The sequence below is a fragment of the Heterocephalus glaber genome, unplaced genomic scaffold (assembly GCF_053883595.1).
Source record: "Heterocephalus glaber isolate CG9 unplaced genomic scaffold, H.glaber_assembly_v1.0 deba00000901, whole genome shotgun sequence".
NCBI classification, from domain to species: domain Eukaryota; kingdom Metazoa; phylum Chordata; class Mammalia; order Rodentia; family Bathyergidae; genus Heterocephalus; species Heterocephalus glaber.
Genome location: NW_028258171.1, coordinates 2127435 through 2147578, shown reverse-complemented (window position 1 = coordinate 2147578; position 20144 = coordinate 2127435). Strand labels below are relative to the sequence as shown.

General features: G+C 38.6%; 1 protein-coding gene across 13 annotated transcripts in view; it reads right to left on the bottom strand.

Annotated features, from left to right (window-relative positions):
* Window positions 1-20144, bottom strand: part of Mia2 (MIA SH3 domain ER export factor 2) — a 117604-nt gene that overhangs the window by 60520 nt on the left and 36940 nt on the right. For 5 of the 13 annotated variants that reach the window (XM_087208022.1, XM_087208026.1, XM_087208024.1 and 2 more), the window contains 6 exons: window positions 9882-10013; window positions 7065-7086; window positions 6889-6977; window positions 3243-3314; window positions 1287-1313; window positions 628-738 (listed from right to left, as the gene is read on the bottom strand). In XM_087208022.1, the coding sequence (XP_087064148.1) occupies window positions 628-738; window positions 1287-1313; window positions 3243-3314; window positions 6889-6977; window positions 7065-7086; window positions 9882-10013 (453 nt within the window). Of the gene's footprint in view, window positions 1-627; window positions 739-1286; window positions 1314-3242; window positions 3315-6888; window positions 6978-7064; window positions 7087-9881; window positions 10014-19083; window positions 19452-20144 lie in introns of those variants that run through there. The other 8 variants (XM_087208023.1, XM_087208027.1, XM_087208032.1 and 5 more) reach the window with 4 other exon arrangements.

The window sequence follows — 20144 nt, the reverse complement described above, 5'->3', positions numbered from 1 at the left end:
AGTGAGGGCTCCAATCAACTTCTCAGTTAATTTATCATGTGCTGAAAAGGCTTTCATATCAAAGTTATATAAATACCTCAGCTCAACTTTGACATTTCATAGCACTCACACAAGTTCAAGTTAAGTCCACCAATATCACATCTTATTAAATAATCTCATACACATCAAGATTTTCCTTAAACCAGATTTTACAATAAATGCTCGCTATATATAATTTACAATGTGTGTGATGATTTAATCTAAATTCTTTGAGTTACTTCTACAGCACATATAGAAAATGTCTTTAACAATGTGCATGAGAGCTGGGCATGGTGCCACATGCCTATGATCCCAGTACATAAGGCACTGAGGCAGGAGAACCACTGTGAGTTCAAGGCCAGCCTGAACTACACATGGAGACCCTGTCTCAGGAAAAAAAATAAAAAATAAAAATGAACATGCATGAAGCTTAGGGTAACATCTAGCAAGTGGAGAGTGGATCAGGAAAATTTTGCTTTCTACTTTATAACCTTGTATGTAGTCTTTTCATTGCTTTTACAGTGCACGCAATATTTCAACCAACATCATATTAATTTTTAAAACTCAACTTTCTTTCCCTTCTATTCTTCTCAAATACAAAAGCCTTACCAATTCATCTTGTTCAGAATGTTTAGATTTCTCATCATTTAGCTCTTTTTCTAGAAAGAGTATTTCATCTTCAAGCTTCAATCTGTTCCTATCCAGCATTTCATAGGTTTCCTAAAACAGAAAGCAAACTTATGACAGATATGGGAATTTTTGGTTAGGGTAAATCAGATGACTATAATCAAATATAGGTACTTATGTAAAGTTTATATATTTGCTCATTTTTATAATATTAAAATAATAGCAATGCTAGCAGTGGTCAGCAAACTTCTTTAAGGAATCAGAAAGTAAATATTTTGGACTTCAGGGCCATATTGTCTCTGTCATATTTGACTGTATCATTGTTATGAACAACCAAGACATACCTAAATGAATGAACATGACTATGTTCCAATAGTTTTATTCACAAAATATGGCAGAAAATCCACTAAGCCGTTTGCCAGCCTCTGTTCTAAAGCATGTTAAAAAGCATGTTAAGGAAAATAGGAGAAATAAATCTAAATGAATATAAAAACATAAAAAATAAATTTAAAAACCAATTAAGATTGCTTCATGGTAATAGTCCCCATTGGATTATGACATATTTCCTAGAATCTTTTTAATTTAAAGTGATTAGTTATTGGATTACTCCAAATGGATTTTAAATACTATAATGAACATACCTCGGGTATTTGTGATCCTTCATCAAACTTGTTAAAAAAATAATAAACCAAAAAATAGTATAGTAATTAAAAAGTGTGTTTACAAAAATTTCCTCAATTCTGACTATATCATTACAGGAATTCTCTGACTTGAATCTAAATTACTCTGTTGGTTTTTTGGGTTTTTAAAAATTAGTACATGTCTGACTACATGCAGTTTACAATCATCTTGGGGAAAGGGTACATGTACATAATATAGCTTGATTCTTTTTTTAGTTACCTTCCCTCCTCACTTTCTCCTTTCTCCTCTAAATCCCCTTTCCCCATTTTCATTCCCAAGTTGATCTTATCATCTTATCTCATGTTCATCACACACAGTGTTTACAATGATTGTCGTGATCCGGTTCCTGTACATGGTACATCTTTATTCTACTTATTTCCCCTTCCCTGGCCACCTCCCCTTGCCCTCGGTCTCCTGGATGGCTTGGTTTTTATGTACAGATTCAAACATCAAACTTTCTAAAAGTTGTATCATCTTATAGTTTTTATTCAATTATATTTCTATTCCTAAAAAGAAGACTTTAAAATTAGAGATTTTTCAAAACGTTCAGTTCAGCTAAAAACTAATTTTGTTGCTAGATTATATAAATTCATTACTTTGATAGCAAATTGATGTACTTTATGCATAACACCACCAAGCCTGAGTAAATAAATCTCTGATACCCTGTTTTTGCTCTTTTCTGTCAGTATGCCAAATGCCTTCTAAAGTTTTTTTTAATTTACCAAACTAATAAATTCTACTGGGACAAAATTTAGAATGACAGTTCAACAATAAAATATAACAATTTTAGTAAGTTCTTGAGGTCACTTACAGGTAACAATTGAAGAAAGAAGAGATTAAGAAATGTATTTGGAATCCAATTTATATTATTTAGAGTCCTTTGGAATCTACAAGGAAATTCTGAATCATGACACAGACTTTCTGCTTACAGACAAGGGTGACTGAGAATTCCCAATCTGGAATAAACAAATACACCAAAGGTACCAGGTCTACTACTGTCTTCTAGTTTAGCAAATGCAGGCATCTTCCTTTTTTGTTTGTTTGTTTTTTGTTTTTTTAGACAAGGTCTCACTATGTAGCCCAGGCTGGCCTCAAACTTGAGGCAATCCTGCTGCCTCACCTCCAAGTGCTGGGATTATAGGTGTGTGCCACCATGCCAGGCACAGGCATCCTTTGCTAATAGTCTTCTTTTTACAACAATTCCATCTCTAAACAGTCTTAACTAATCTAACTTGAGCTACATACAAATTACCATACTTCTTTATAATTAGCTAATCACACCTAGTGTAGGAAAGTCAATTGAGTATATCTCTTCCAAATTTCTCATTCAGGGACAGCATGTTGGTAGCATGAAATTGACCATAGTGGAAGTATTTATACCATAGAATTCGGCAAATGCTTTTTAGACAGCACTTGTTAAACATTTACCAGGACACCACTACTTATAATATAAAACTCTGGTCTAATTCTACTTAGCTCCTACTATCCTGTGGGTGAAGTAAAGGCAAACATTGTCACAATTTATACAACTTATTATTTCCAATCATCCCTAAATTTGTGAACATTTAGTCCTATTTCCCCTTTCTAAAGCAAATTGAGTCAAAAAGGGAGTAGGCACCTTAATTCATTTCTTAGGAATGAAGAATGAAAGAACTCTATAGACATCTCTAGATTGCAGTAAACTGATTATGTCTCACTGAAGACTAATTAGTAACAAGAGGTCAAATTTTTAAAATATCTTATCCTATGTACTAACATTCTGTTTCCTCTGCTTAACTTTTTCCTTAAGTTTTAACATCCAGAGATGCTCTTGCACATATTTTTGAAATAGTTTTGAAAGATACATTCTTTTTAAAGTTTATGTCACTTAATCAGAACCTCTCCCCAGACTTTTAAGTTATACCATAATGTTTTACCTCCAGACTTTGTGCTTCTGTTGACTCCTTCTCAAAGCTGGCATCCTTTAAAGAAGACTCTAAGCCTTCATACTGAAACAAGGCAGCACATAAGTAAAAGTTACAAGTTTTATTCCAAATTTTATCTAGGTTGTCATCTAAAGAGCAGACAGAATCTATCTCCATGAGTATGTTAAATTCGCTTGGGTTTACTTAGCTTTACATTCATCAAATCTGATCACTATTACAAAGACAGGCTAGCCAACACATCACAATTCACTAGCTTTGACAACACCCTAATACTAAGAAAGCTGTCCAAAGTCATCTTAGAAAACAGGAATATAACTCATATGAGCATTTTTTTACTTAAAAGGAAGTAAAAAGTCTAAGAGAAAGGTTGTACTAAAGATTATCCAAATATTTATTTTAAAAGTATATCTTTGAAGCCAGGTATGGTGGCAGATGGCTATAATCCCAGTACTCTGGGAAAATGAACCAGAAGGATGAGAAATCTGAGCCCAGCCTGGGCAATTTAGCAAGAGCCTGTCTCAAAATAAAAAATAAAAAAGGTCTTGGGATGTAGCTCAATGTGAAGGCCCTGAGTTCAATCCCAGTACCACAAAAAGGGGGGGGGGCTATTTTTTGTATAAGTAAACTTCTTCTCTATGTCTATTCAATAAGAGAAATTTATAATAACTGGCCATCAGAATTTTTCATTTCGGGAAGCAATTCTGGGGATCGAACTCAGGACATTCACACTTACCTACATCTACAGCCCTCCCCTTTTTAAAATTTTTTTATTTCGAGACAGGGTCTTGCTAAGTTGTTAAATTGCCTAAACTGGACTCAAACTTGTAATCCTCCTGACTCAGGCTCTCAGTGTGCGAAGATTACAAGTTTGTGTCCCTGGCCAGAAAATTTCATTTTTAATTCATATTATATAACAAATAAAGTAAGCAGGAAATATAAAGTCTTTAAAAGATCGAGAACAACCATCAATAAAACCATCATAGGGCCAAGGATTTAGCTCAGTGGTTTTGCCACCTGCTGTGCAAGTGCAAGGACCCGAGTTCGATCTCCGGTACCAAAAAAAAAACCCATCATTATGCATGAAAACTACACAGTGGCGAAGGCACCTGAAGACTTCAAACAAAAAGTGTATAAAAAGGCTTGGTTGTTTTAAATAAACTTTCCTGCTAGGAACAAGAAGAACTGAATAAAAATACCAAAAAACATGATCTATCTTCAGGCCTCAGAGAGCCATTAAAACATTGAGAATTTATCAGAAAGGAGGGAATCTCCAGAGAGGCAAACCCAGCATTTGACATTTCTTCTTCCCCCCAGAAGTAAAGGCTGACAAATGTTTCAGGACCAGAAGCTGAGAAGATAAAACAAAAAAAAAGACGCCACCTGCTGCACAAGCCCAAGTACCCAAGTTCGATCCCCGGTACCAAAAAAAAAAAAAAAAAAAGAGTTCGGGACCTGTGGAGTAGGGTTAGCCAAGTAGCTGAGGCTTTAGGATAGAGCCCTGTGCTTGGCAACAGTAACATCTCCCAAAATGTCTATATGCTACTCCTCTGAACTACAAAGCAAGAACTTGTCTCAAAACAAACAAACAAAAAGCAGTATTATTTATTAGAAAAAGAAATTAATTCTAATTATGTAACAACATGGGTAAAACAGTATCTCTTTGGGGTATGTCTAAGGGTGAAATTGTTGAATTATTGTTTAGCATCACATTAAGAGAAAAAAATCAATCACAAAGAATACATATTCTATGATTCCATTCATGTGAGGTGTCTAGAAAAGCCAAATCTATAGAAATAGGATGTAAATAAATTCTCAAGGGGTTGGAAGTGGGACAAACTGGGTGAAGACCATTAACTAAGGGTCTACGGTTTCTTTGGAGGATGACAAAATTTTCAAAAGTTGATTGCTTTCATGGATGTACAACTATGTGGATATACTAACAATCACTCATTTACATTCTTCAAATGGGTGAATTGTATGGTATGTAATTATATCCCAATAAAGCTTTTTTTAAAAAAAAAAAAAAGAGAGATCTGTGGAAATCAGTATGGCGATATCTCAAAGAACTAGGATTAGAGGTCCCATTCGACCCAACTAGTCTGCTGCTGGGTATCTTCCCAAAAGAATTAAAAGAATCATACCACAGCAATGTATGTGCACCCATGTTCATAGCGGCACAGACTGTAGTAGCTAAGACTTGGAAACAGCCCAACTGCCCATCCACTGGAGACTGGATAAAGAAAATGTGGGTTTTTTTTATATAAAATGGAATACTACTCAATCATAAAGAATGAGAAACTAGAGACATTTATAGCTAAATGGATGCACATTGAGGTAATACTCAAGTGAAATAAATAGGACACACATGTAAATACCAAAGTTTTTCTGGTGTGAGAAACTGAAAGTGTAAATAAGGATCAAAATGTATAACAGATAATGTGAAATAGGAAGAAAAGGTCCAAAGGGAAAGGGGATGGGAAAGTGGGAGGGGTAGGGGAAAGGAAAGAAGGGAAAGGAATAAATATGAGAAAAGGGAAAAACAAAATCTTTGTAAATGGAGGGAGGGCAGAGGGGTTGAAGAGAGGGCAGGGGAATGGGGAAAAAATAAGAACCAAGATATATCATATAAAGGTACAAATTCCCAATGATGAATGTCAGCAGATTGTATACCTAAAATGTACCAATAAACTCAATGAATAAAAAAAAGAATAGATCTAAGAAAAACTGCAACACAATGTACAAAATAAGAGATTTTAAAAAGACACAAACGGGATTTTAAAAAGACATAAACAGAAGAATACTAAAGTCCACGGACTGGGAATTGAACCTAAGGCCTCATCCATGCTAGGCAGACCACTAAACTACATCCCAGACATTTTGTCTTGTCTTGCCTTGTTTGTTTTGTGGAATCTGGGCTCTAGCTATGTAGTTCAGTCTGGCTTTGAACTCACTATGTAGCCCGGGTTAGCCTTGAATTTACAACAACCCTTCTGCCTCAGCTTCCCCATTGCTGGGATTACAGGCGTGAGCCACCATGTCCAGCTAGCATTTTTTTTTTTGGTATCGGGGGATCGAACTTGGGACCTTGTGCTTTCCTTGCGCTTTCGAGGCAGGCGGGCAGAACCACTGAGCTAAATCCCTGGCAGCATTTTTTTTTTTTTTTTTGAGACAGACTCTTGTTATGTAGCCCAGACTAGCTCTGCATTTTTTATCCTCTTGCCTCAGCTTTCAAAGCAGCTGGGATTTCAGGCCTGCATCACCACACTGAGGGAGGCAAAAATATCCTTAAACTAGAAATACTGAAAAAATGCTATATAAGAAAAGGAAAAAAGATAAGTATACCTTCAAAAATATGAAAATAACTTAAAAAGGCAACTTCACAAAAACAACATCAAAATGGCAATAAAAATAAAGAAAGATGCTTGACTTCATTTGTCCAGGTAACACAAATTGAAACCAGTGTGAAAACACCATACATCTACCACAATGACTGTTAGGGTTAAGCACTGAAATTGAGCAAAGAACTTGAAAACTCTGCAAACAAAGCATTAATAACAAATTTACATAGAAGTAACTACACTGAGGAGTACAAAGTTCTCTAACTCTAATATGAATGTTATTTTCAACAATATCTTACCTCTTTTTGAGCAAGGCTAACTTTTTCAAGTAGTTTACATTTTTCTTCAATTAGTTTAGAAAGCTTTATAGCAAGGTGCTTTTCTCTCCCTGGAAGAAAGAATGACATATATCTTATAAATAAATTACAAGTTTCTAAATTACATACAATGAGATAAAATAGAAAAATCAGCTTACCCACATAACACCAGCTTCTAACCTGAAACACATTTTTAACAAAAATTACATTAAAATAAATGCATTCAAATAAATCTAATTTATATAACTTCTACTCCCAACTTAAAAATAACAACAGATTTCTCATTGCCTTCCTAGGAATATGAGTCAGCCAAAAATGTTCTATTTCCAATGAGGAAAATGCTACATTCCCTACTGAAGAGTCACATTACACATAACCATATTAAAGACTCTGAAAGAAGTTTAGTGTAAAGATACATACTGAATTTTATTTAACCCACAGTTTCCTAAACATTTTGGCCCTAAAACAAACTACCTCAAGAAGCTCCTCTTATCAGTCCCCTAATAGCCAAAATAAGTCTGAGAAATGTTATCCTAAGGCCACAGATCTGAGCTGACTCTGAAGAAACCATAAACCAAATCTTCTCTTTAAGTTTTCTCTCAAATAATGAAGGGGGGTAAATCCATTGTAAAAGGATCAGCTTTGGGGCTGAGATAACATAACCAAATAGAAAAGACAAAAGAGGACTTTGCTTTTTTTTTTTTGGTACCGGGGATCAAACTCAGGTCCTTGCGCTTATGCAGCAGGCAGCGATACCACTGAGCTAAATCCCCAGCCCACAAGCAAATCTTTAAAACTGAGAATTCTGTCTGTCATTTTAAAAATTACAAAGAAAATGAGAAGAAATTTCACACTACAATGTACATACTCAACAAGATAGCATCAATAATATTTAAAGAATCGCTACAAATAAGAAAAGAACAATCTACTCAATAGAAAAAAATGCCAAAAAACCAGATTTCCAAGAAATACATATAACTAGTAAATTTACTGCAAAGATTTCATCCAAGGAATTCAAATCAAGGCCATAAGATATCATTTTATACCCATTCAAGAAAATCAAAAATTTTAACAAGAGTAAGTATTAGACAAAAAAAAAAAAAAAGAGTAAGTATTAGAGAGGACATAGATCAAATGGATCTCTAGAATCTCTTATACACTGCTAATAGCATAAATCAGTACAAATAAGCTGGAAAAGAATTTGACAGTATCTTTTATGTATTTCTTTGGTTTTTTGAGACAGTGTCTCACTCTGTAATTCAGGGTAGCCTTGAATTCACTATGTAGCCCAGGCTGGCCTCGAACTCATGGTGATCCTCTTGCTTCAGCCTCCTGAGTGCTGGGATTACAGGTGTGTGCTGCCACGCCCAACAGTATCTTTTAAAAGTAGAACCTCCACATGTCCTATAACCTGTGGGACTGCTTAACCTTTGTTCCTTTTCTCCAGCCCCATTGTGATTAAATGTGAGTTAATGGATAAAGATGCTTGTTAGTTTTGGGACACTAGATAAAAATCTGTAACAGACCTAAAGTCCCAAAGTAAACTACTCAACTCCTTGATTGCCCAGATGTTCCGGACACCACAATCTATAGAACAAGCTGCAAATGTCTGCTGACCATCAATACGTGACAGTCGACCACTAACCTTTGTCGCCTTTTCTTTAATTCTATATGCTAACTTCCCCCTCAACCCCCTGTAAGAACAGCCTCGGACTCTGAGCCAGTTGCTTTGGGAGTGCCATCTGGCCAGACTAATAAAGGTCTGTTTTATTTTCCAACTTGTCCGGCGTGTTCCTTCCCGGGTGCTCTTCGCTGCAGTCAGCTCCTCGGAGCGTTTGGTAAGGCCCTCAGTCTTACAACCTAGCAATCTCACAGGTGGGTATATTCCCAATAGAAACTTACAAATACACAATAGGAGATAGGAATTTAAAATGTACACAGTAACACTGTTTGTAACAGAAAATGTCTAAAAATGATCCAAACGTCCAAGACCATAAAATCTGCAAATAAACTACAGTATATTCTTATAATGTAGTCTACAGCTATCAAAATGGAAGAAGTTATAACCTCATTTAAAAATACGGATGAGGGGTCGGGGTTAAAGCTCAGCAGCACAGCTCTTGCCTAGCATGTACAAGCCCATGGGCTCCATCTCAAGCACCACAAAAATAAATGAGTTCAAATATGGATGAGTCTTAACACAGAATGAGTAAAAAAGCTGAAAAGATGACATATGTCATGATGCCAAGTAAAATTACAAACTGTACTTTTAGAGGAGATGTTATGACTCCAAAAATAATTTTTTAAAGGAAAAGGAATAATCAACACAGGCTCCAGGACAGGGTTACACCCAATACAGGGAGGCAGAGGGATGAAAAGAGAGAGGGTCACTAAAGGTAATGACAATGCTTTTAATTCCACGCTGGATGATACACACACAGATGTCTGTTAAAACAAACACAGGCCTCCCAAAGAAGAAGGCGGGGGGGGGGGGAGAAAAAGCGAAGGAAGAGGGGGGATTACAGTAGGGTTTTAGTATTGATATAGAATACTTCTACAAAAAATTCTTTAAAGAGGGCCGGGGATTTAGCTCAGTGGTTTCGCCGCCTGCTGTGCAAGCGCAAGGACCCGGGTTTGATCCCCGGTACCAAAAAAAAAAAATTCTTTAAAGTGGCTGGGGATTTAGCTCAGTGGTTCTGGCATCTGCCGCGCAAGCACAAGGACCTGAGTTCGATCCCCGGTACCAAAAAAAAAAAAAATTTCTTTAAAATGCACAAAAAAAATTCCTCCAAATCTATTCAGCTTCTAGTGGCCACACAATAACATGAACAACCCTGAAAACTACAACCTGTTTCCTTAAACAACATATGTGTTTCTCTTATTACTTGTTCAGTCTAAAGACAGAATTAATTTAATTTTTAAAAATATTCTAAGAGAAAGAATGAACATTCCCTTAGTATACATTGGTTACTTACCGATCGAAAACTTCTCCATAAAAATAAGAAAACAGCAAAAACCCCAACAACAGCTGGCCCCATCACCAATTCCCATGATAAACCATAGGGATTCGAGGCTGGTCTCATCTCTTCAGGCAGTGCTGCCACAACCTTCAAGACAAGCAAAATTAAATCCCTAAATATGCAGTTTTGACAAAAAGTGTTGATTACAAACAGAGGTTCAAGTGTATAGGATCAACTCTATTAATAACCTTCTCAGACTAACACCAAACAGAAGGCAACTGAGGATATTTTTCTGGCAACTTTCAACCACCATCGCCAAGCCATGAGGAACAGCAGTGTGGTGAGATGCAGGGACTGTGTGGTCGTCACACTGCAGTCCCAGAGATGCCTCCGAGCTTTCCAGGATGAGAAGACACTGAGTGACCTGCTTCAGGTGCTCTCTGATTTCAACCACTTTAGGTTTTATCTGAAGAGCATACTGGGCTCCACATTTAGATTTTGGGGGGAGGGGTTGGTTCAGCTTTTTAAAAATTTTTGAAAATAACTGATGAAGTTTGGGTTTGGAATGTGATTATCTCCATGAATCCCACCTGTTATCTATAATAGGAGTAACACTATTTGAACATACAAGACAGGTATTCAATAAAAATGACTATTATTTCCTCTTCAAGGGCCGTGATCCTCTAACTGTGGTCTTTTCCACATTACTTCTTTCCCCAACAGGTCTTCAGCACAACACAGCTGGATGCTTTTGCAGTTGCTTCTGTATTTCGCCTCTCCCTGCATGGGGTCACAGTTCCTCCTCACCTGATGGTGATCGCGCCCAGACATTACTGCATTACTGGATCCCAAATAAAAGAGAAATGCGGGGGGGGGGGGGGGATATCCTTTGAAGAACAACTTGAGTATGAATCAGGTTTTTTCCCAACCCAAAACCTCTATAACAAGTCTTCCTTTTCTTGTCCTTTTCTGTCTAGAAAAAAGGCCACCTTCTAATAGTTATTCTCCTCTCCAAAATCTTTTTCTTAACTCTAATCTCCGTATGTACTCCTTCCAAGTTGCCATTTGGGGTTCATTAACCTGTACCAAGTAAACATAGTTACACTTCTAAAAACTGTCCCTTTACCCCAATCTCTGCCTCTGCCTCTCCCTACATAACTTCAGTGACATCAGTCAATTGATAATAAAAAATACTGATTTTTGCCTCTAGGAAAAAGAGTAATTTGATATACAATACTAGGGACAAAAGAAGTTCTCCTCATAGCTTAAATATTCTCCAAGCATCTTACTTCAGCTAACTTATTCAACACAAAAGATGTGCATTACTGACCCAGGTTTGGAGGTGCATGCCTGTAATCTCAGCACGTGGGAGGCTGAAGCAGGAGGATTACAAATTGGAAGGCCAACCTGGGCAATTTACCAAGACCTAGTTTCAAAATTTTAAAGGGGAGGAGTGGTGTTGCTCAGTGCAAAGGCCCTGGGTTCAATCCCCAGGACTGAAAAAAAAAAAAAAAAGGAAAGAAAGGCAGACAGACACACAATGTCTGCGTTCAGACCCTGAGAATATCTGACTATAATGCAAAGGTATACCTCTTAAAGCCATTATACTCGAAAATAACTTCTCCTTTACATATTAGTCAAGCTAAAAGATTAACTTTTTTTTCTATAATCAATTATAAACCATGAAAGAGTTTCAAAAAGGGACTAGTTCATTAATTATTCATAAGCTATATGATGAAAACATTTTAGCATGCTTATTAATTTTCTTAGATCATTTTATTTTAAATCTCCCTTTAAAAAGGGCCGGGGCTTTAGCTCAGCGGCATCATATCTGCCTCACAAGCACAAGGTCCTGAGTTCAATTCCTGGTACCAAAAAAAAAGGGGGGCATCAAAAAGGCTTATTTTGAATTGGTCTAAAAAGAACTCAGAATTCAGTCTGAACAGATTGAAAAGGATCAGCAAAATGAATAATTAACACGAGGAGCTATTAATACTCGTTCAAGTATCCATCCATCCACTAATTCGGTATTTATTAACAAATTATTTTCCAGACACTTTTTAAAACATATTTTCCTTTTAATCTTAGCCATTTTCATTTCTTAATTACCCCATCATGATAACTCACAAATCTCTGATTTCAACTCTGGCTTTTACGACACTGTTTTACTGAACGAATCTACTTGGATGTCTTTGAGCGGCCCTGTATAAGAGGGCCATCTGAAGCAGTCTATGTCCTATGGAAAGGGGGAAACTCCCTGGTAATGGCTGTGGTATCTGTTGATGTGAAGAAAAAGGCAGTCATTCCTAAAGTCAATAATTCAGATTAAAAAGGTGCAAGGAGAACTCTAAAAGGAAACTAGTATTTGATTCCAAGCTGGTAAAATGCTATTTCAACTTGTCATCCTTTCTTGGGACCAGATTTTAGGGAAGGGAGAGAGAGAGATGGACAAAAATGGTACCTAGCACAAAAAAAATTATGCCAGGTTCTAAAATATCAACTGAGCCCACAAACTTTGCAGAACAAGGCATATTATGTTTGTTGAATTATCTATCTGTATCTTAATAACAAATGTCTCCTCAATCTTCAAGAAGTAACAACTGTAGCAAGGTGTGCCCAGCCCTTGGGAGGCAGAGGCAAGAGGATCCTAGGAGGGCAGCCTGAACTACATACCAAGACCCTGTGTTTAAAAAAAAAAAAGAAGTAGTAACAATTGTAAACATATTTTATCTACCAAAGCCACAAGATATAAGTAAGACCACAAAATGAAATCTGATACAATTAAAGGAAAACAGACAATTCAACAATAGTTGGAGATTTGAAGCTCTCACTATCAATAATTCAAAGAACTAGACAGCAGATCAGCAAGAAAATAACAAACATGAACAACACTAACTAGAGCTAACATACCAACAAAATATACCACTTAACAACAGCAAAAATCACATTCAAGTGTATACATGTAATATTCTTCAGAATAGAACCATGTATTAAGCTATGTGTCTCAAAAAGTTTTCCAGCTGAAATTATGCAAAGTATCTTCCTTGACCCTAATGAATAAAAATTAGAAAACAGTTAACAAAAAGAAATTTGGAAAATTCACAAATATGTGAAAACAAATAATAATCTCATAAATAACCAAAGGCCACAGAAGAAATTACAAGTAAGTTAGAAAATATTGAAGAATGAAAACAAAAATGCAACACATCAATACTTATAGGATACAGTTACAGTAGTGTCTAAGGGAAGTTTATAGTTGTACAAGCCTGTATTGTTCTTTAGAAGTCTCAACCCAGTAGCCTAATATTCAAACTTTAAAAATTAAGAAATAAAAAGGGTAAAATAAGCCTAAAGTAAGCAGGTGGGAGAAAATAATATGAGAGAAAAAATTTTAGTGAATAAAAAATGATAGAAAAAAAAATCAATAAAACCAAATGTTAATTTTTTGTTTGCTTGTACCAAAAATGGAACTCAGGACCTTGAGCTTGCCAAACAGGCACGGTGCCACTGAGCTACATCCTCGGCCCTAAATGTTAGTTTTTTAAAAGATTAACAACCCAATCAAAGAGAAAAAAAATAATAACAAAACAGGCAGACATTTAGGTAACAAGAAAAAAAAAAGAAAACTCAAGTTATTAAAATCAGTTAAAGGAACATTACTAGCAAACTTGTAAAGATTATAAGAGAATGTTATAAACAATCGTATACCCACAAATTAAACCTAAACAAAATGGATAAATAAACATACAAGCTAACAAAACTAACTCAGAAACAAAATATGACGAGAGTTATAACAAGTAAATAAAAATCAAAAACTTCCAACAGGGCTGGGGATTTAGCTCAGTGGTTTTGCCACCTGCTGCGCAAGTGCAAGGACCCAAGTTCGATCCCCAGTATCAAAAAAAAAAAAAAAAAACTTCCAAAAAAGAAGAGCCCAGAACCAGATGGCTTCACAGCTGAATTTTACCACAATTTTAAAGTAAAACTAACATCAATCATTTGGGAACACTTTCTAACTCATTCTATGAAGGCAGCATTTACCCTGATAGAAAGCCCCAAAATGTATCACAAGAAAAGAAAAACATACACCAATGTATCTTATGACTATAGATGCAAAAACATTCAACAAAATCCTAGCAAAGTGAAGCCAGCAGCAAGCAAAAAGGGTTATACATCATGACCAAGTAAGATTTAATCTCAAGAATTCAAGGTTATGGTTTAACATACAAAAATAAATCAATGTCATGGCCCATAAAATAGAATGAAGAAAAAAACAAAAAAGCACACAACTACCTCCACAGACACACAGATAGTGAAGAACCAAGTGACAAATTCTAGCATTTCGTGGGGCCGGGGATTTAGCTCAGTGGTTCCAATGTCTGCTCACAAGTGCAAGGACCCGAGTTCGATCCCCGGTACCCCCCAAAAAAATTCTAGCATCCTTTCACGATCAAACATTCAACAAACTGGGATTGAAGGGAACTTGTTCAACCAACCCAGAAGCAGGTGTGCAAAGCCTGCAGCTAACACACTTACAGGTAAAAGAAGGAAAACTTCCCCCTACCATCAGGAACAGGCATCCACAGTTACTCAACACTGCACTAGAAATTCTGGTCAGGCCAATTAGGCAAGAAAAGAAATAAAAGATATCTAGACTGGAAAGGAAGAAGTACAACTATAACAGTTTGAAGATGCTATAATCTTGTATATAGAAAATCCTAAAGAACCCACAAAAAAAAAAACTAAGATAATAAACAAGTTTAGCAATGTTGCAGGATACAAAATCAGTACAGAAAAATCAATCTCATTTTTATACAACAGCAACGAGCAATCTAAAAATGAAATTAAAAGATCATTTTCATTTTTAAGAGCACCAAAAAGAGTAAGATATGCCAGATGTGGTGGCATGCGACGATAATTCCAGCAACTTGGAAGGCTGAGGCAGGAAGATCTTGAGCTCAAGGCCAACCAAGGCTACAGAATGAGTTCCAGGCCTGAGGTACACAGAGAGATCCTGTCTCACACACACACACACACACACACACACACACACACACACACACACAAACAGGAATACATTTAACAAAAGAATCATACTGAAAAAATCATATAAAACACTTTTGAAAAATAATTCAGGAAGATCTAAATAATAGAAAGACACCCTACGTTCATAGGCTAGAAGATGTAATGTTGTCAAGATACTAATATTACCCAAATTGATCTACAAATTTCAATGCAAACTCTATCAAAATTCCAACATCCCTGGAATACACTAGCAAATATAAATATTTGCTGAAAAAAAAATTCCAACATCCTTTTTACAGAAATGGACAAGCTGATCATAAAATTTATATACAGGGCCCGGGATTTAGCTCAATGGTGCCACCGTCTGCTTCACAAGAGCAAGGTCCTGAGTTCGATCCCCGGTAACAAAAATAAAAATAAATAAATAAATAAATAAAATCTATGTAGAAATGCAAGGGACTCCAAACATCCACAACAATATTCATAAAGAAAAATGTTGGCAGATTCATATTTCTTTATTTAGAAACATACGAGAAAACTATAATAATCAATACATTGTGGCAAAAATTTAAGACAATGTGATAATAACATAAGGACAGATATTACAGACCAGAAATGATAATACACGTATAAGCCCTTCAATGTACAGCTGATTATATTAAACAGTATCAAGACAAATGTGAAAAGAATCTGCTTGACATAGCATTGTAGGATAAGTCAATATCTATATCCCAAAGAATGGGCCTGAACTCATACTTTATACCATATATAAAAATTCATTTTAAAGGATCAAAGATCTCAATGTAAAAGCTAAAACTCTTACAAGAAAACAGAAGTGTAAATCTTAGTGACCTTGTTTTAAGCAACTGTTTATTAGCTATGACAACAAAAGTATACACACACAAAAAATAAACAAGTTGGAGTTAATCAAAATTAAAAACTTTTGCACTTCAAAAGACAGCATAAAGTGAAAAGGAAACAGAATGAGAGAAAATATTTTCTTTTTTAAATGAATTTTATTGGTACATTTTAGGTATACAATATGATGACATTCATCATTGGAGAGAGAAAATATTTTCAAATCAGGAATCTGGTAAGAGTCTAGTACCTGAATGTATAAAGAAGTCTTATGACTAAAAGAACCTATTTTTGTAAATGAGCAAACAAAATGAACAGTCATTTCTGCAAAGAAGATATATACAAATATCAAATAAGCACATGTAAAGATGTTCGACATCATTAGTTATTTGGGAAATGCAAATCAAAGATATCATACCATAAGATACCACAGAACATTCTCCAGGATGGCTGTATAAAAAATAACAAGCTGTGGTGGCACACACCTGTAATCCCAGCACTGAGGGAGGCTGAAGCATAAGGATTAAAATTTCAAGTCCTGGGCCTGGGGATTTAGCTCAATGGTGCCACTGTCTGCTTTGCAAGATCAAGGTCCTGAGTTCGATCCCTGGTACTAAAAAAAAAAAAATTCAAGTCCAGGCTGGGCACCAAGTGAGACGCTCTCAAAATTTAAAAAAAGGGGGTGGGGGGATGGGGGTGGGGATGTAGCTACAGCTCAGTGGTAGAGCACCCCTGGACTCAATCCCCAGTACCACAAAAATAAACAAATCAGTAAGTAAATAATAACAACCAGGCATGGTGGTGCACACCTGTAATTCCAGCACTTGGGAGGCTAAGACGAAGGATCACTACAAGTTCCAGGTCAGCAGAGACTACACAGTGAGGTCAAGGCCAGCCTGAACTACAGAGCAAAACCCTGTTTCAAAAAAATCAAAAATAACAATAACAACAACAGAAAAAGAACAGAAAACCACAAGCATTAGAGAGGATGTGGAAAACTGGAACTCTCATTAACTGTTGTAAAATGCTGTCACCCCTAGAGAAAACAATCTAGCAGTTCCTCAAAAAGTTAAACATACAGCAGATATGACCCAGCAATTCCACTCCTAGGTAATAACCAAGTGAATAAAAAATAAATGCATATTAAAAACTTGTACATATAACAGCATTATTTATAACAGCTAAAAAATAGTAACAGCCCATTAACATTTGACAATCAACTGACATAAAAGTGGCATAAATACATGAAAGAGTGTTTTTCAGCCATAAAGAGGAAAGAAATAGTTATATGCTAAGTACAGATGAACCTTGAAAACGTAAGTTAAAACATACACAGAAGGCCACATAGTGTATGACTGTATTTAATGAAACATCTGGAACACACATTCACAGAGACAGAAGGCAGAGCAGTGGTTCTCAAGGGATGGAAGAGGGAAGAGCTGGGCCTGCTAACAGGTACAGGCTTTCTCTTCAGGGGTGATGAAGTGTGCTGGACTTGTGACTGTTGTATAACATAGTGAATATATGCAACCGAACACCATCAAAGGATGTATTTTATGTAAATATATATGAGTATCAATAACCATAAAACTAAAAAGAAAAAAAATCATAGCAATGTTCTGCTATCCTAGCTAACACCTATACCAGTATGGTAAAAGCAGTGGCAGTTAGCAAAAAAATCACTCAGGAGAAGATATTCATTAGAAAAGAGAAAATCCTGCACAACCTGACAGATTCTATCCACATCTCTCCCCACTGGCAGTCTTATAAAAACCAAGTATTGACTATTGCTTTTAACAAAGAGAGGGAAATATGTGAAACCTGAAATTAGTTCTCATCCACGAACTAACTTGCCACAGCCAGAAGCCTGGGAGTCAGGCATTCTAGATTCATATTCCACCCTCACCCCCTCAACTAACCAATAAAGTCACACCGACTTTAGCTCCTAACGCCTAAATATTTCCCCATTCAGTCCTTCAGTGCCTCTTTCTCTAGCCCTACTGCTCTGTCTCTTCTCCCTTTAGGCCTGTTAAGTTTTGTTTACCTGACATCTAACCTACTAACCATCTAACCTACTTCTGCTACTATTAGAAGAGCTATCCAAACAGGGTCTAACCATAGTAAAGCCTTCAACGGTTCTCCAATACTTGCACTAGCACTTGGAACATACTTGTCTCCAGGAAGCATAACTTCACGTCGTGCCCTGAGTCCACTTTTACTCTTAAACAGCTTCTGGTTCCCTGCACACAGCTCCTCTGCTTAAGCTATCTGCTCAACCCTAGAGATTGTAGTCTCTCCCATCCCTCACTGTGCATGCTTCACTATGCCTATTAACAGTTTCTACTTTGGACTGATTTTGTATTCTCACCCTTAACAGGGAGCATGGTGCTAATGACCAAAACTGTGTCTTAGTCTATTTAGAATTTCCACATGAAGGAAACCTGTCCCTTTCGTTTGTGTGTGTGTGTACTAGATAACCTACCACTGGATAAATGAATGAATAGCAATGGCAACAACTTTTTTTTTTGGTACCAGGGATCGAACTTGGGATCTTGCGCTTGCAAGCAGGCGCCAGAACCACTGAGCTAAATGCCCGGCCCCTAACTTTTTAATTCACATAAACAACCATTACTGCCTCGATCTTTAAATACTTTTTTAAAAATGTAATGCAACATTTTAAAACACGGCAACATAAATGTCCCCAAACATCTCAATTCATCACTTAGGAAAAAAATCTGCAACCTGATTATAAAGTGAATCTGAAAAAAAATAATAAATTTTGAACCCTGGAAGTTTACTATCTCTAGACACTCACTGCATCAACACGACCTTAAGACACAGACAGAAGCAAGGAACAATCACTTAGGGCAAAGCATCTCAAAAGGGCATTCTTTATTAAAAGAAAGGTAGCGTAAGAATCCTAACTCCCCCCCCCAAGCTTAGACCTCCTCTCACAAGAAGTTTCATCACTACACAACTCATCTCAAGAGGATCGGTCCCCAAGTTTCTCACAGTCAGAAGAACCTCGTGTCAATGAGGTTTATTTTAGCTCAAAATAAACAACACAACGGAAAGGCTAATTTGTGCTGGCAATTTACTACAGGAAACATTCACTACATACACTGTTGCAAAGTCCTGCAGAACAAGCACCTTCTTCACCTTCCTGATCCCGGGTCCCCTTCTACCACCCGAAAAACCATTAAGCACCCGGACCTGGCCACTGCCCCGCTCGCAGGCCAGAGCACGGGGAGGTGGGGGCCCCCGGCCAAGGTCGGCAGCCTCCAGCCCCGGGACCCCGCGACGCCGGGTCCACGTCCTCTGCCCGCGAACTTACCCTGCGAAGCTCGGCCAGGACCGACCCCAAATACGGCCGAAGGGCGGCCTCGGGCCCCTCCATGGCGCGAGGCTGCTCCGGCTGTCGCCGCCGCCGCCGCAGCCTCAGCCCGGCCGGGCCACAACCTGCGGCAGAGGACGCCCAACGTTCAGTCCGGAACCGAGCCAGCACCCGGCGGCGGAGCCGACCACTGCGGGGCCGGCGGCGGGGGGAGCGGGGACGGGCACCGCGGGCCTCGCACACGGCCGCGCCCCTCCGGGGAGCCTCAGCCCCTGGCTCGCTACACCTCACATCCCTGGGCGGCCAGGTCGGCGCCGGTCCCGCGAGCCGGCGACGCGCTCCCTCCACACACACCCCTATCCACCCCCGCGCGCGCGCTTTGGTTCCGGCCGCGGGGAGGCGGGGCGGTGCGGACCCAGGAAACTTCCCCGCCCCCTCGCGCTACGTGTCCTACTCGCTGGCTCTTAAAGGGGCCGACGCTCCCTTCCCAGGCCGCGAGCCCCAGCAGTCGGGGGCTCGGGGGCTCAGGGGCTCGGGTCCCGCGTCCCGCGTCCCGCCCCGCGTTCGCTCTCAGGCTCAGCGCTGGGGTGCGCCCCCAGGGCCCCGGCTGCCAGGGCTTGGCTCAGTCCCAGCGCCCTCCCCTCCGCCCCCCCCCCCGGAGCCTGCCATCTGTACCCCGCACAAGCCCTGACGGGTCGTACCCTGGGGGACCCCGCCGTCCTCTGGTCTGAATCTGCCCCGTGGGACACGCGCCAGGGCGTCCCGCCTACCGATTCCGGACTTTGGACTTCAGACTGGAAGGCTAGCTTGTCTGCTGTGCGCGGCTCCGTCCGTCCTCACCCAGGCGAGGACACCCGCTCCGCGCGCCGCAGCCCGCAGAGGGTGCCCCGTGTCACGGCCCCAGGCGGCGGATCGGCCTCGTGCTCCGGGTACCCGAGCGCCAGCCCCAACCCTGTGGACCCTGGCCCAGACAGTGCTGTTTCCCTCTGAGAGAAGAGCTGGAAGTAGCAACTTGCCCTCTAAATTTAAGGCCTTGGTTTTAGGGCCGCTGAATAGTGTAG